The 14,483-nt window shown below is 43.2% G+C and overlaps 1 protein-coding gene and 1 pseudogene across 1 annotated transcript in view; both read left to right on the plus strand.

The window, feature by feature from the left end:
* YPEL2 (yippee like 2) overlaps positions 1-14,483 on the plus strand; it is a 66,073-nt gene that overhangs the window by 44,971 nt on the left and 6,619 nt on the right. The window contains exons 3-4 of the mRNA XM_058704928.1: positions 10,777-10,820; positions 11,856-11,964. Coding sequence (XP_058560911.1) covers positions 10,777-10,820; positions 11,856-11,964 — 153 coding nt within the window. The remainder of the gene's footprint in view (positions 1-10,776; positions 10,821-11,855; positions 11,965-14,483) is intronic.
* Positions 4,506-14,483, plus strand: part of LOC131498065 (glyceraldehyde-3-phosphate dehydrogenase-like) — a 141,676-nt pseudogene continuing 131,698 nt past the window's right edge.

The following is a 14,483-nucleotide window of genomic DNA, read 5'->3' on the forward strand; positions in this document are numbered from 1 at the left end:
TCCATGTGCTTCCTCAAGAGTGAAATCCAAACAGGACCCAGTATTATTTGCCATGGGTTTCAGCTCTTTGGAATGGAGCCTATGGCTTACCCTGACCCTAACTGGTAAGCTCCACTGGGCTTGAAGATGGATGGAAAAAGAATGAGAGAGGAGAAAAGACTGACCTGGCCTTCCCCAGCAGAGTGTCAGACCTGCCGAGGTGGGATGTTTAACCAACACCCCAAGGGCAGGGGGTTTGCTAACCCTCCTTTGTATCTCTACCTAATACTTCTGCTACCTTCTTGCTGAGATAGTATATAGTGTGGTATATAGTGCCTTCAGCAAATACGTGGAGACAGAGGGTAGATTTGTGGTTGTCAGGGTTGGGGCAGGGGACATGGAAGTTGACTGGTACAATATGAGATTTCTTTTTGGAGTGTGGAAATGTTCTGGAATTAGATAGTGGTGACGATTGCACAACCTTATGAATATATCAAGAGCCACTGAATCATATAAAAAGGATGACTTTTATGGTAATGTGAATTATATTTCAGTTAAAATGAACTCAACTTTATGTTTGTACTAATAAGTTCTTTTATAGCTATATAATAAAAAGAAATTGTAACAGCAACAACGAAATATATATAAAGCCTTGAAGTTTATGGAGAACTTTTTTTCATACACAGTATCATTTATTTCTCATAGAAAGCTGGTGTGAGTGTGAATACGATTTTATTGTGCCCATTTTACAGATTAGGAAATCTGGTCTCAGAGTAGTTAATTGGCTTGCTCAAGTTAGTGGCCGTAGCTGGTACATGGCAAAGCCAGGGTTCAAACTCTAGCACTCTACTTCTTTGAAGCCCATGTAATTCGCACTGCCTGTGGATGGTAGGATGGAGAAGCAAGCGCTAAGTGCTTTAAAGAATTCACAGAACATGACTGGAAAGGATCATGGGGAGCTTCAGTCTTATCCCTCCATTTTTATGGAGACATTGAGTTGCAAAGAGTGGAACATTTGCCTTTTGTCATAATAGAGAAAGGGGGAGATCATAGTTACCAAAGAAAAGGATTTTCTAAACACAAGTAGATTAGAATCGGCCTTTTCATCTCTCTTTTCTAGGCTTCTGAACAGGCCAAAGAGGAAAGATAGAGAACTGAACTTCCTTTTACTCTGGACTTCATTTACCTTGTTTTACTTATTACCCTCAGAACCCTTATGAAATAGGCATTGTTTCCATCCACTGATGTAAAAGATGTGGAAGTTGAGAGAGGCTGAATAATTCTCCCAAGGTCAAGTAGCTAATAAGTTGTAGTTGTAAAACCAAGATTTGATCCTGATTTTCTGATGCCAGGACTAGATCCTCTTACGAATGCACATTTGCTCCTCACTCCCAGATATTGCAGTTGGGTGGACATCTGTGTCCTTCATCTCCTGAGACAACACATGCTCAGTTGAAAACGGTTGGCCTTCCCAGTGAGAGAAGAGGGCCTATGTTGGAGAGGCTCTGCTTCATGCTAGGAGGACTTCATGCTTGAGTCTGCTCAAGCATGAGGACTTGTGCCTGTACCAAGGGGAAGGAACCCACATGTTTGCTCTTTTGCCATTCCTGCTCCCCCTCCAAAAGTATTCATTTTCAATGGTCCTCCTACTTTTGGAAGGAATTGCTGCCTTCCAGACTTTCAAAGGGGCCAGAAATCAGTGGTTATGGATACTAAACAGGAAACTCAAAGCGCTTTCCGTTCCTTTGAGCTGGCTGGAAGGGCTGGGCCTAGAACTATTACTTTCCTTTAAAGGACAGAAGAAAAGCGTTGTGTAATTTAAACACACACACACACACACGCGCACACACACCACCACCACCACCACCACCACCACCACGAACAACAACAACAACAACAACAACAACAACAACAACAGAAAACCTTTCCTGGAGTCCTGAACACCAGCCTTGGTTGATACACAACATGGAAAAGAGCTGTCTTGTTGCCTAGCAGTAATGACAGCAAACAAATGTGTCTGACAGTCTGTTTGGGATCTCCTGGGCTGAAATTCTGTTTGCTTCATTCTAATTGCTTCCTTAACTTCCTTTCAGTCTCCCCACCTTTGGTACCACCCTCCCTCAAGAGAGTGCCAGGCTGTGCCTGGTTATGCCAGGCTGGGCTGGGCCCCACAGGATACAGTGACCCAGCCGGGGCTATTCTTGTCTCTGTCTATTTGCAAGATGCCTGTTGTTCTCAATGGCTGTTTTTCCCATCATAAATGTTGACTTGGCAGAGGCCCAGAGTGGAAGCCATGGTAGAAGAGCTTCCCAAGTCTTGCCCCAGGAAATTCAGCTGGTCCTGAGTACCAGGCTGAGGAAACAGGTGCGCAGTTATTCAAGGGGTACCTGAGTAGATATTGCATCCAAGACAGCTCATTGCAGAGTGTGGGCCTCTGCAAGCTGACTTTCGTAGAACAGGCCTGGAGGAACCAGAATGGCCCTGAGAGGCACCTCTGGGCCTGGCTGTCATTCTTTTCTATGCCCTGTGTCCTCTCCCACCCCTACTCTCTAGGACTTCTAAGCTATGCCAGGCTAGAGGAAATTACTCGTAGGTCCTGCCCTGAAGTAGACAGAAACCCCCGGAGCAGTGGTCTCCAAACTTTAAAAAAAGTTTTTTTTTAATGTTTATTTATTTTTGAGAGAGAGAGAGAGAGAGAGAGGGAGAGAGAGAGAGTGAGAGAGAGAGAGAGAGAGAGAGAGAGAGAGAGAGAGACAGAATGCAAGCAGGGGAGGGGCAGAGAGCGAGGAGACAGAATTCGAAGCAGGCTCCAGACTCCGAGCTGTCAGCATAGAGCCCGACGCGGGGGACTCGAACCCACAAACAGTGAGATCATGACCTGACCCAAAGTCAGACGCTTAACCGACTGAGCCACCCAGGCACCCCCAAAACTTTAAAAATCACATACCACTATTAGTAAGATGTTTGAGTATATACTCCTAATATATGGATATTTAGCTTATAAGTGGTATCATGTACTTCTATGTAATATATACATTAGAAACATATATTCAAAGACATTTTAAATAATTAATATAATTTAAAAGGAAGAAAAAACAATTACAAATATGTTTTCAAATCTTATTTATTGAAGGTATGGTTTAACATGCTCTTTTTTAAAAAAAATTACCGTTAATCACTTTCTGATACAGTTAATTCTAAGGTATGTCTTAATGAGAGTATATTTCAGTGCTTCAGTTAAACAATTTCCCTTGTCAAAAAGTCCCTTATAAAGAAAGGTAGATTCAAATGCAACATGAGCATGTCTGTGCTTATGAAAATCATGATTCCTGCAATCCAACCCATTTTATCCAGTCACACAAAGGTTTTTGCTGAACTTCGTGCTTGCTCTTGCAAACTTGCAGAAAAATATTTTTTAACAAGGCTTCAAACCCCTCTGAGACTCTTTGTTTGGAATACTTTTAAGTAGAGTATTAGGAAATTGTTTATAATTCCTAATTGTACAAATATAGAAACAGTGTAGGGGCGCCTGGGTGGCTCAGTCGGTTAAGCTTCCGACTTCGGCTCAGGTCATGATCTCACAGTTCGTGGGTTTGAGCCCCGCGTTGGGCTCTGTGCTGACAGCTCGGAGCCTGGAGCCTGTTTCAGTTTCTGTGTCTCCCTCTCTCTCTCTGCCCCTCCCCTGTTCATGCTCTGTCTCTGTCTCAAAAATAAATAAACACTAAAAAAAGAAACAGTGTACAGATGGGAGATTTCAGAGACGACTTACTTTTATTGGCTTAATTTTTTTTTTTTTTAATTTTGCAAAGTAAAGTTCACTCTTTGGTATAGAGTCTTATGACTTTTGACAAATATATGGTCTTGTAACCCCCATAATGAAGATCACAATTCCATCTCCCATGTTACTCCTTATAGTGAAACTCTCCCTTTACCCATAACCTTTGGCAACCACTGATCTTAGTCTGATACATTTCAAATTCATCCATGTTGTTATGTGTATCAACAGGTTGTCCCCTTTTATTACAGACTACTATTAAATGGGAGGTATCAGTTTATCCATTCACCAACTGAGAGACATTTAGGTTGTTTCCAGTTTGGGACAATTATGAATAAAGCTGCTCTGAAAAAATTCTCCTCCAGGTTTTTACATGAACATAGATTTTCTTTTTTTTTTTTTTTTTTCAACGTTTTTTATTTATTTTTGGGACAGAGAGAGACAGAGCATGAACGGGGGAGGGGCAGAGAGAGAGGGAGACACAGAATCGGAAGCAGGCTCCAGGCTCCGAGCCATCGGCCCAGAGCCCGACGCGGGGCTCGAACTCACGGACCGCGAGATCGTGACCTGGCTGAAGTCGGACGCTTAACCGACTGTGCCACCCAGGCGCCCCATGAACATAGATTTTCAATTAACCTGGGTAAATGAAACCACAAAATTCTTGTCCACAGTGGCTATGCTGTTTTGCAATGGATAAAAGAATTCCAGTTGCTACACATTCTTTTTTTTTTTTTTTTTTTTGGATGTTTATTTATTTTTGAAGGAGAGAGAGACAGAGTGTGAGCAGATGAGGGGCAGAAAGAGAGGGAAACACAGAATCTGAAGCAGGTTCCAGGCTCTGAGCTGTCAGCACAGACACGGGGCTTGAACCCACCCACAAAAGTAAGATCATGACCTGAGCTGAAGTCATCCTCTTAACCAACTGGGCCACACAGGCGCCCCTACACATTTTTGACAGCACTTGTTTTTGTCAGCTTAAAAAGTTTTAACCATTCTAATAGGTGTGTGGTGATTTCTCATTGTATTTTTAATTTGCACTTTCCCCAATGACTAATGATGCTGAGCATCTTTTCATGTGACTGTTTGCTATCTGTTTATTTTGGGGGAATTCTGTTCAGATCTTTTGCTCATTTTATATTTTATTTAAAAAATTAAAAAAAATTTTTTTAAATGTTTATTTTTGGGAGACAGAGTGGGGGAGGGGCAGAAACAGATGGAGACACAGAATCTGAAGCAGGCTCCAAGCTCTGAGCTGTCAACACAGAGCCTGACGTGGGGCTTGAACCCACGAAGCATGGGATCATAACCTGGGCCGAAGTCGGACGCTCAACCAACTGAGCCACCCATGCGCCCCTTATTTAAAATTTTTAAAACGTTTAATATTTTTGACTAGGTACAGTATACTTTATTGATGATATACGATAAAGTAGGGCTCTCCAAGTCCCTCCCCTTTTTCAGAGGGTCTGGGATGGAAACTGGAAGTCAGGAGATTCTCAAGTGTGTTGGGGGATGAGTTGGGGCAAGGACTCCTCAGCAGCTGAGGGCCTCTCTCTACTTCTTCCTCTTGCTGGGTCTGGTGGTCCAGTGGGCTCTTACTCCTTGGAGGCCTTGTGGACCATAAGGCCCACCATCTGGTGGCTATAGCCAAATTCATTTTCATACCAGGAAATGAGATTGACACAGTGGTCATTAAGGGAAATGCCAGCCCCAGCATCAAAGATGGAAGGGTGGGTGTCACTGTTAAAGTTTCAGGAGACAACCTGTTCCTCACTGTAACCCAGAATACCCTTGAGGGAGCCCTCTGATGCCTGCTTTACCACCTTCTTGATGTCATCATATTTGGCAGCTTTCTCCAGGTAGCAGGTCAAATCCATTATTGACATGTTGTAAGTGGGGATAGGAAGTCCATGCCAGTGAGCTTCTCGTTTAGCATAAGGATGACCTTGCCTACAGCCTTGGCAGTACCACTGGAAGCAAAGATGATGTTCTGGGCAACCTTTTGGCCATCACGCCACTGCTTCCCAGAGGGGCTGTCCATAGTTTTCTGGTTGGAAGTGATGGCATGGACTGGTCATGAGTCCCTCCACAATGCCAAAGTTGTCATGGATGACCTTGGCCAGAGAGGCCAAGCCTTTGGTGGTGCAGGGGGCATTGCTGACAAGGTTGAGGGAGTTGTCATACTTCTTATGGTTCATATCCATCAGACATGGGGCATTAGCAGAAGGGGCAGAGATGATGACCCTCTTGGCCCCAGCCTTCTTCATGGTGGTGAAGACCCCAGTGGACTCCACAACATACTCAGCATCAGCATCACCATCTTTGATACTGGCTGGGTCTTGCTCCTGGAAGATGGAGGTGGGCTTTCCATTCATGACAAGTTTCCTATTCTCAGCTTTGACTGTGCCAGGGAATTTGCCATGGGTGGAATCATACTAGAACATGTAGACCATGTAGTCGAGATCAATGAAAGGGGCATTGATGGTGACAGTATCCACTTTGCCAGAGGTAAAAGCAGCCCTGGTGACCAGGCACCCAATATGGCCAAATCTATGTATTCCAGCCTTCACCATCCTGTCTCGAATGTTGCTGGCACTGTACCAGAAGATGCCAATGTCTGGTACATTGGGGAGAATGGGGAGAAGCAGAGAGTTTCTTTTGCTCATTAAAAAAAAAAAAATTTGACATTCATTTTTTTTTCAACGTTTTTTTATTTATTTTTGGACAGAGAGAGACACAGCATGAACGGGGGAGGGGCAGAGAGAGAGGGAGACACAGAATCGGAAACAGGCTCCAGGCTCCGAGCCATCAGCCCAGAGCCTGACGCGGGGCTCGAACTCACGGACCGCGAGATCGTGACCTGGCTGAAGTCGGACGCTTAACCGACTGCGCCATCCAGGCGCATCCAGGCCGACATTCATTTTTGAGAGACAGAGAGAGAGAGAGAGAGAGAGAGAGAGAGAGAGAGAGAAACAAAGCATGAGCGGGGGAGGGGCAGAGAGTGAGGGAGACACAGGATCTGAAGCAAGCTCTAGTCTCTGAGCTGTCAGCACAGAGCCCGACAAAGAGCTTGAACTCACTAACTGTGAGATCATGACCTGAGCCCAAGTTGGACACTTAACCAAGTGAGCCAGCCAGGCATGTCCTCTTTTGCTCATTTTAAAAATTGGGTTTTTTTTTCTTATTGTTGAGTTTTAAGAGTTCTTTATATATTTCAGATACAAACGCTTTGTCGTATATGTGATTTCCGGATATTTTCTCCCAGTCTATGGCTTAACTTTTCCTCTTTAACTATTTTTCAGAGTAAAAGTTTAAAAATTTTGATGAAGTTCGTTTAGCAGTCTTTTTCTTTTATAAATTGTTTCTGGGGTAGCATCTTTTCTAACACAAAGATTTCCACCTGCATTTTCTTCTCAATATCATTCGTTTTGAATCAATTTTTATATAATCATATCAATTCTAAACTACAAAGAGCATATTAAATGAAAACATTGCCAAATACCAGTTCTCTCCATAGCACAAATTCCCTTTGAAAACAAGTTACATTCCCATTCCCTGTTAAAATGTCACCTTTACTTTGAAGGGGCAGATTTAGCCAATTTATTCTTTGGAAAATATCGCAGAGTACCGTACTACTGGCAGCTACTTTTTACTGCAAAGCCCAGCTTGGAATGCTCATCTTTTTGCAGAAGAAAAAGGCATAACTTATCTTTACATTTTTAAGTACTTTGATATAAGCGTGAACCTCTTTGTGGTGCTCTATCCTATTACAAAAAAAATTGCAAGGATCCTACTGTTCAAATATCCTGTTTTTACAAGCTAAGTCTCACTATTGTCATCCTATTGCACAGAAACAACAGTATTCACAATATGCTAAAAGCACAGGCTGAAGGGTACCATTGTCAGTGCCACACACACATTCAGTGAGAGCCCCACACCTCCTTGTAGATTTCTGTACACAGATGGCACATACTAGCCCAGGGAAGATCCCAGTGGCATTCTCTATGGCTGTTTGTTGAAACTCTGGTTTTGTTTGTTTGCTTGTTTTTAGAGATAAAAATAGTTTAAAAATTTAGTGTTTTTTCCCTACCCTGATTGTCTTGTATATGTTCTGGGAATACTACTACCCTGGAAAGTCTTACAATGCTGCCTCTCTCCCTGCATTCCTGCCTATGCCTAGACATAGTAGATAATCTATATTTCTTTGATAAACAAATTTGATAAATTTGATAAACAAATTTGATAAACAGATTTCTTTGATAAACAAATCCATCCGTCTGGTTACAGATGGTGGAGCTGTGTTGCTTTGTGTTGTCATTTTCCTGTCTGCTTTCTTCTAGCATTTGTTTTCCCATAGCCCCATTTTTCTAAGCACTGAACTTGAAGTTCATAACAAATGTTTCTTAGAGGATGATTCTCCTGATTATCCATAACTTAGAACCATGGAATCATAAGAAGTATAATTTTGGAGCTGTGAGGGGACTTGGAGGTGGACTAGTCTAAATCCTTTATCAAAAACCAAATATAAAGGAATTTTGTAAATCTATAGAATGGAATAACTCAGCAATAAAAAGGGAAGCATCTTTTGATAAAATGCAACAACATGGATGAATATTAAAAGAATTATGCTGCATGAGAGAAGCCAGACCAAAAAACCCTACAAAGGGTGTGATTTTCATTTATAAGAAAACAGAAAATACAAACTGTAGTGACAGCAGCAGCTGCCTGTGGCTGAGTGGGGAAAGGGACAAGGAGGGGAGGAAAAGGCTATATACGATGAAGACAGACAAGAGGAAACTTTTGGGTCCATATTCTTGATTGTGGTGATGTTTTCACAGGTACATACAGATAGTACACATTAAATATGTACAGTTTAGGGATGCCTGGGTGGCTCAGTAGGTTGAGTCCTATTTTGACTCAGATCATGATCTCATGATTCATGAGTTTGAGCTCCACATTGGGCTCTGTGCTGTCAGCCAAGAGCCTGGAGCCTGCTTCAGATTCCGTGTCTCCCTCTCTCTCTGTCCTTCCCTTGCTCATGCTCTGTCTCTCTCTCTCAAAAATAAATAAATATTTTAAAAAATATGCACACTTTATTATGTCAGTTATACATCAATAAAACTGTTTAAAGAAAAAAAGGCAAACAGAGGCAATTTAGCTGTGGGATAAATAATAAAACCTACAGTATGTCAGATCATGTGCTGTGTGGTAGGGATTCAGAGAGACAGTGAAGAAGACATGGCCTGTACCTTCAGGCAGCTCATGATCTAGTGAAGGAGTTAGAAAATAAGCGGATAAATTAGATCCAGTATGTGAAGGACTAAGAAAGAGGAACAGACAAGGAGCAAGAGGTGTCCAGTACATGGGTGCCAACACGTGCGTCTTCTGGGGGGAGGGGTCGGGGAAAGCCTTACGAAAGAGAGGAAGCTGAGCCCAGGCCTAGCATAGGTCAGGTGGAAGAGCCTCCCCATCTGAAGGAATATCGTGGGCAAAGTTGTTGAAACGCAAAATTCCAGGAATTGCACGTGGTTCGGCCTGACTAGAGCAAAGGACACTCCAGCAAGAGAAGAGACCGCAGAGGTTGGTGGGGCCAGATTGTGAGGCTTTTGCTACCCTGGCAGTGCTTGGGTGCCTAGTGCTCCAAGGTTGAACTAACAGGTTGTGCAAATCCATAATCTGTGTCACAGGGACATGTCTCTTCCAAACACGTGGCACAGACCTCCAGATTTTGAGGCTGGGACACTCATTCATGTTCAGTTCCAGTCTGGAGCTCTTATGTTCCTCAGGAATGTTCCAAAACCCAAAGGAAAGAAAGCTGGTTTGGGTCTGAGCAGCAGCTGGGGAACATCTGCATGCTTCTTGGAGCTCCACCTGAGAGCAAAGGCTTCTGGTACATTTTTCTGTTGGGCAACCAGCAATCTAGCTGCCCCAAAGGCAGTTTTTCCACAAGTCAAAAATTTTGTCTTTCTTTCTGGCTGGCAGCACTGATCCCTAAAGTCCTGCATTTCTGACAATGGCTGTCTGGTGTGCAGTGATCTGTGTCCTGTCTGGTTCTCTCCTACCCTCTGGTCATCTATTAACCAGCCACCACCGGATTTCTCCAGCCACTGAGCAGTAGAGGTCATGAGAGAGTCCCTTATTTGTTTGTTTTTAGAGTGGTTTTCACAGAAGACTGGGATGTTTGATGCAGAGTACGATTGTCAGACCGCATTAAAAATGCAGGCAGCAATGCAGAACACGGATGGCTCATGTCAGCCAGACATTTCAATGTAACCAGAGGAGGAAAACACAGATAGGGCCTGTGTTAATGGAAGTAGATGCCAAACTGTGTGGCAAGTTCTGGCTCATGTTTCCCCTATTGCCTGCTACCCCTTCAGTTGGAAGAAAGAAGCTCATATTTAAGCTAGAATTTAAAATGGGATTGCTGCTTGATGAGCATTCCTGTGACCTAGAGATCAAATTGCTTACACATCAAAAGGAATTTAGGAGGATTGTAACTGTCATAGCAGTTAGAATCTCCCAGAAGTGAGGAGTGAAGGTTTAGTGGTTTATTCTTTCTTGCCTTGGGGATTCTTTGCTGTCTTCTGCAGGGTTAGACCAAGAGGGCAAGCAAGAGCGCACACACTGATTTCCCTAGCCAACTCAGAGGAAAGCTGTGGCCAGCACAGATGCCTGAAACCAAGATCCAGGAAAGGCCAATGTGGATTATCTCGGGGGTATTAATAAAACAGATGGTGTCAGGAGGGAAGAAGTTTTCAATTCTATTGTGGAGTTTGGTTTTTGTATCTCCTCACCTGGGCTAGTGAAAACAGTCCAAGTGTGAGCTGGCCCAAACTCTTAGCTCTGTTTATTCTGCCCTCATGTCCTCCCCCATGCTGTCTGCCAGCTGGACTATTAAATGGCTCAGTGCTCTTTTTTTGCTGTGTCAATCCTGGAAGGTCATGATTGTTGTGATTTGAGGCTGGTTTTCCAAATGGGTGGGTGAAATGGATACCTAACTATCGATTTGTTTTCTTGCATTTCAGTCGTTCCAAGGAAGTCAAGGACGAGCATACCTCTTTAACTCAGTGTAAGTGTCTCTGAATGGTACATCCGTTGTTTGATGCAAATTTTGCAGGGTGGGGGAAAAGCAGCCCTCAGTGTTAATTCAACACTGGTCCTTGCCTTCTCTGCCACAATAAAAGCCCTGTGGAACATTATTCTCTACAATTGGAAGCCAGTTATCTTTGTGGATATATATATATATATATTTTTTTTTTTTTTTGCAGCATCTTTGGCTAAAAAGTATACATTTACTACCCATAGTAAGAACATAAGAGGATCGGAGGGCTATATAGTCTCACAGAGAAGAAGTTGAAGTGATTCTGAGAGCCTCATCATGGAGGCTTCATAACCAGGTCTAACTGTGGTCATAACCGGGTCATAACCATGAGTCATTGGAGAAGAGGGGAGGTCAAACAACAGACCCCGATGTCTGCTGCAGGAGCTCAGGCTAGAGGAAAGGCCCAGTTAGTGAAGAGTCTCCCTGACTGCAGCCTGTAGGGCCTTCCATCATTCCTGGGCACATCATTCATAGCCTCTTACTTGGGAAAGGAGGATGAAGCTCGCACAAGCGTGATAAACTGTGAGAATGGAAATCTAGCATGTTCAGCTTGAGATAATATGGGGCTCGTTCATCCTTGTAATTGGGACAACATGGTGCTGATGTCATGTTGCCATGTTTGGCTGCATTCAGTCCTCAGTAAGCTCTGAGCTGAGGACTCAGCTCATGGTCTTCACAGTGTGGCCGTCTGTTTGTCCCCTTGGGTTAGAAGCATTAGTTAGAAACATTCCAAGCAAAGTCTCAACCATGAAGACTATTTTTCATAGACTCACTGAATCAGAACTTGCAGATCTCAAAATCATTTCAATGGTGATGTTTCCACGTGGTTACCTTTTCAGGGTTGTTACCACTCTCAGTCTTAAATGATGCCCTTCTTGGTGTTGGCTTCTCTTGAGGCATCTGTGCTCAGTTGTTTTTTTTCTTTTTTTGCTGCAAGCTCAGCTTGAATGACTGATGATGAATGTGTGACTAACTACCCGTTCTCTCTGTCCCTTGGCACAGAGTTAATGTGGGCTGCGGGCCTGCAGAAGAGCGAGTGTTGCTAACAGGATTGCATGCAGTTGCAGACATTTACTGTGAAAACTGCAAAACCACTCTGGGCTGGAAATATGTAAGTACTGAGGAGTCTGGTTGGCAGTGAGAGGGAGGAAGGGAGAGCCTCATGCTAAAAGATTTCTTTCTTCCACTGTCTTCCTACAGCCTTGTGGGATTATCTTAGGCCAGGACAGGAAACTGGGCCCAAAGAGCAACTCCTGGCACGCTCTTGTTTACCACACTCTTCTTCCCTTTTCTCTGATAGTCCCCTTCTACTCATTCCTTCACACCTGCCCCTGAGACAGACAGACAGACACACACACACACACACACACACACACACACACACACACCTGCTTTTCAATTTAATTAATAATAATAATAATAGTAGCGTATACCATTTCCTGACAGCTTACTGTGTTCCAGACATACATTATTCTATTTATATTCACAGCATCCTTAGAAAGTAGTTCATATTTTAATCCCTATTTTATGGATGAGGAAACTGAGGCTTAGAGAAGTTAATGGTATATCTAATGTTACCTAGCCGTTACGTGGCCAAACCAGGATATAGGTGTCCAGGAGTCTGACTGTGGAGCCCATACTCTTTGCTCCAGTAAATGTTCTCAGAACATGTTACCCAGGCTCTAGGCTCTATGCTAGGTATCCTCAAACGTTAATTAATGTCCACTGTCAAATATAGTCATGGATGGACTTTTCCTACTAGACGTTCATTCCTTTGCTGTTTAACTCAACAAGTATTTTTTTAAATATGTATTTTTGAGAGAGAGAGAGAGAGTGCAAGTCAGGGAGGGACAGAGTTGGAGTGGGGGGTGCAGACAGAAGATCTGAAGCAGGCTCCCTGCTGACAGGAGTGTACCCAATATGGGACTCGAACTCATGAACCATGAACTCATGATCTGAGCCAGAGTGGTGGGGCTTGAACTAATGAACCATGAGATCATGACCTGAGCTGAAATCAGATGATGCTCAACTGACTGAGCCACCCAGGTGCCCCTGAGCAAATATTTTTAACGTCTTGTTGGTACTTCGGATGAGCACTTCACCGGGGTGAGAGGAGGTATAGATGTTCAATGAAAATAAACTTGTGTTATTGCTATTTTTGGCAGATGTTTTTATTATTGGCAAATATGTTCATGTGCTTTTTTCTGCCCTATCATTGTGGGAATATTGAGAAATGAGTCTTCCTGTCTTTGGGAGGATGATTTATTCCATGTAAAATGCCATAAATTCCCTGTACTGTCAATTGCACAGGGTCAGTGTGAAGCTGGCTCATATGACCTGCAGTTAGTTAGACAATAGTTAGCTTTGGAAGAGCCTGGAGGAGTGGTCAGAAGTTCCTGCAGAGTGCAGTTGTAGGTTGCAGGACTTTGGGGAAGGCTGTGCATTAGGGGGAGCCGGGAATACAGGGAAAGCCTCCTTGCCTTCTCCGGTGAATCTAAAACTGCTCTAAAAATATGAAGTCTATTTACTTTAAAAAAAATTTTTTTAAAGTTTATTTTGAGAGAGAGAGCATGAGCAGGGGAGAGGTGGGGGGTGGGGGTGTAGAGAGAATCCTAAGCAGGCTCCACACTGTCAGTACAGAGCCTGACTCAGGGCTTGATCTCACCAATTGTGAGATCATGACCTGAGCCAAAATGAAGAGTCAGACACTTAACTGACTGAGCCACCCAGGCACCCCTAGATTCCATCTTTCACATCTCCCTTGAAATGTTCAGAATTAGAAAGAAAGATCCTAGATGGTATGTTTCATGATGGCAAGATGGTCACAGATCCCTACAGTTGCCTTGATTTGCTCCTTGTGGGAAAAACTGGTCCTGGCTATTCTGTTACCCCTGCATGGCCACTGGCCCTCTCTGGGTGATCTGGGAGCCACAGTTCTGGTTTTGAGGATCTAGAAATTTTCTGCCCTTCTGTTTTCCCAACCTTTTTTGTCATCTTATTCCATTAAAGATGTGCAGGATTATAGACAGAAGACAAATCTGAGTTAGTTGGTTTTGCTCTTTACTTCGCATAAAATGATTCACTCCTTTGACAAAGGTTTATTAAAAGCCTTTGTGTTGGATACAAAAGTAAATGAGATCTAATCCTTACCCTCAGGGGTGTTTACAGTCATCATAAGAGAGAGGAAAGCTACAGGTAGACATAAAACAGCTTGACAAGTATCGTGATATCACAGGACGATATAGAGAAGCATTCATCTCCCCAAGTATTTATTGATTACCTCTCATGTCCCAGGCTGGTGCTCCAAGCTTTCATTCCATTATTTCTTCTCACCCTCACAGTAATCCTGTGAAGTACTTTCACTTATCCCAGTCTTATAAATGGAAAGTTCTCAGTCATAAACAAAAGTGGTTAAGTGATGCTTCTGGTGCTAGGAAACAGAAATGGGGTTAGGTCTGGGGGTTTCTGTAGACTTCAGTCAGATCTAGTACTCTGTCCCCTGGAATCCAGTTATGACATTTTGCAAGTGCCCTGTGGCTTGGGGGCTATTAAATGTTTTTTTCTTTTGGCTTTTTTGTTGTTGTTCAATAGAGATATAGTCTTACTTTCCTAGTTTTCTTTCTACCTCCC

This window comes from Neofelis nebulosa, chromosome 16 (genome assembly GCF_028018385.1).
Source record: "Neofelis nebulosa isolate mNeoNeb1 chromosome 16, mNeoNeb1.pri, whole genome shotgun sequence".
Lineage (NCBI taxonomy): Eukaryota > Metazoa > Chordata > Mammalia > Carnivora > Felidae > Neofelis > Neofelis nebulosa.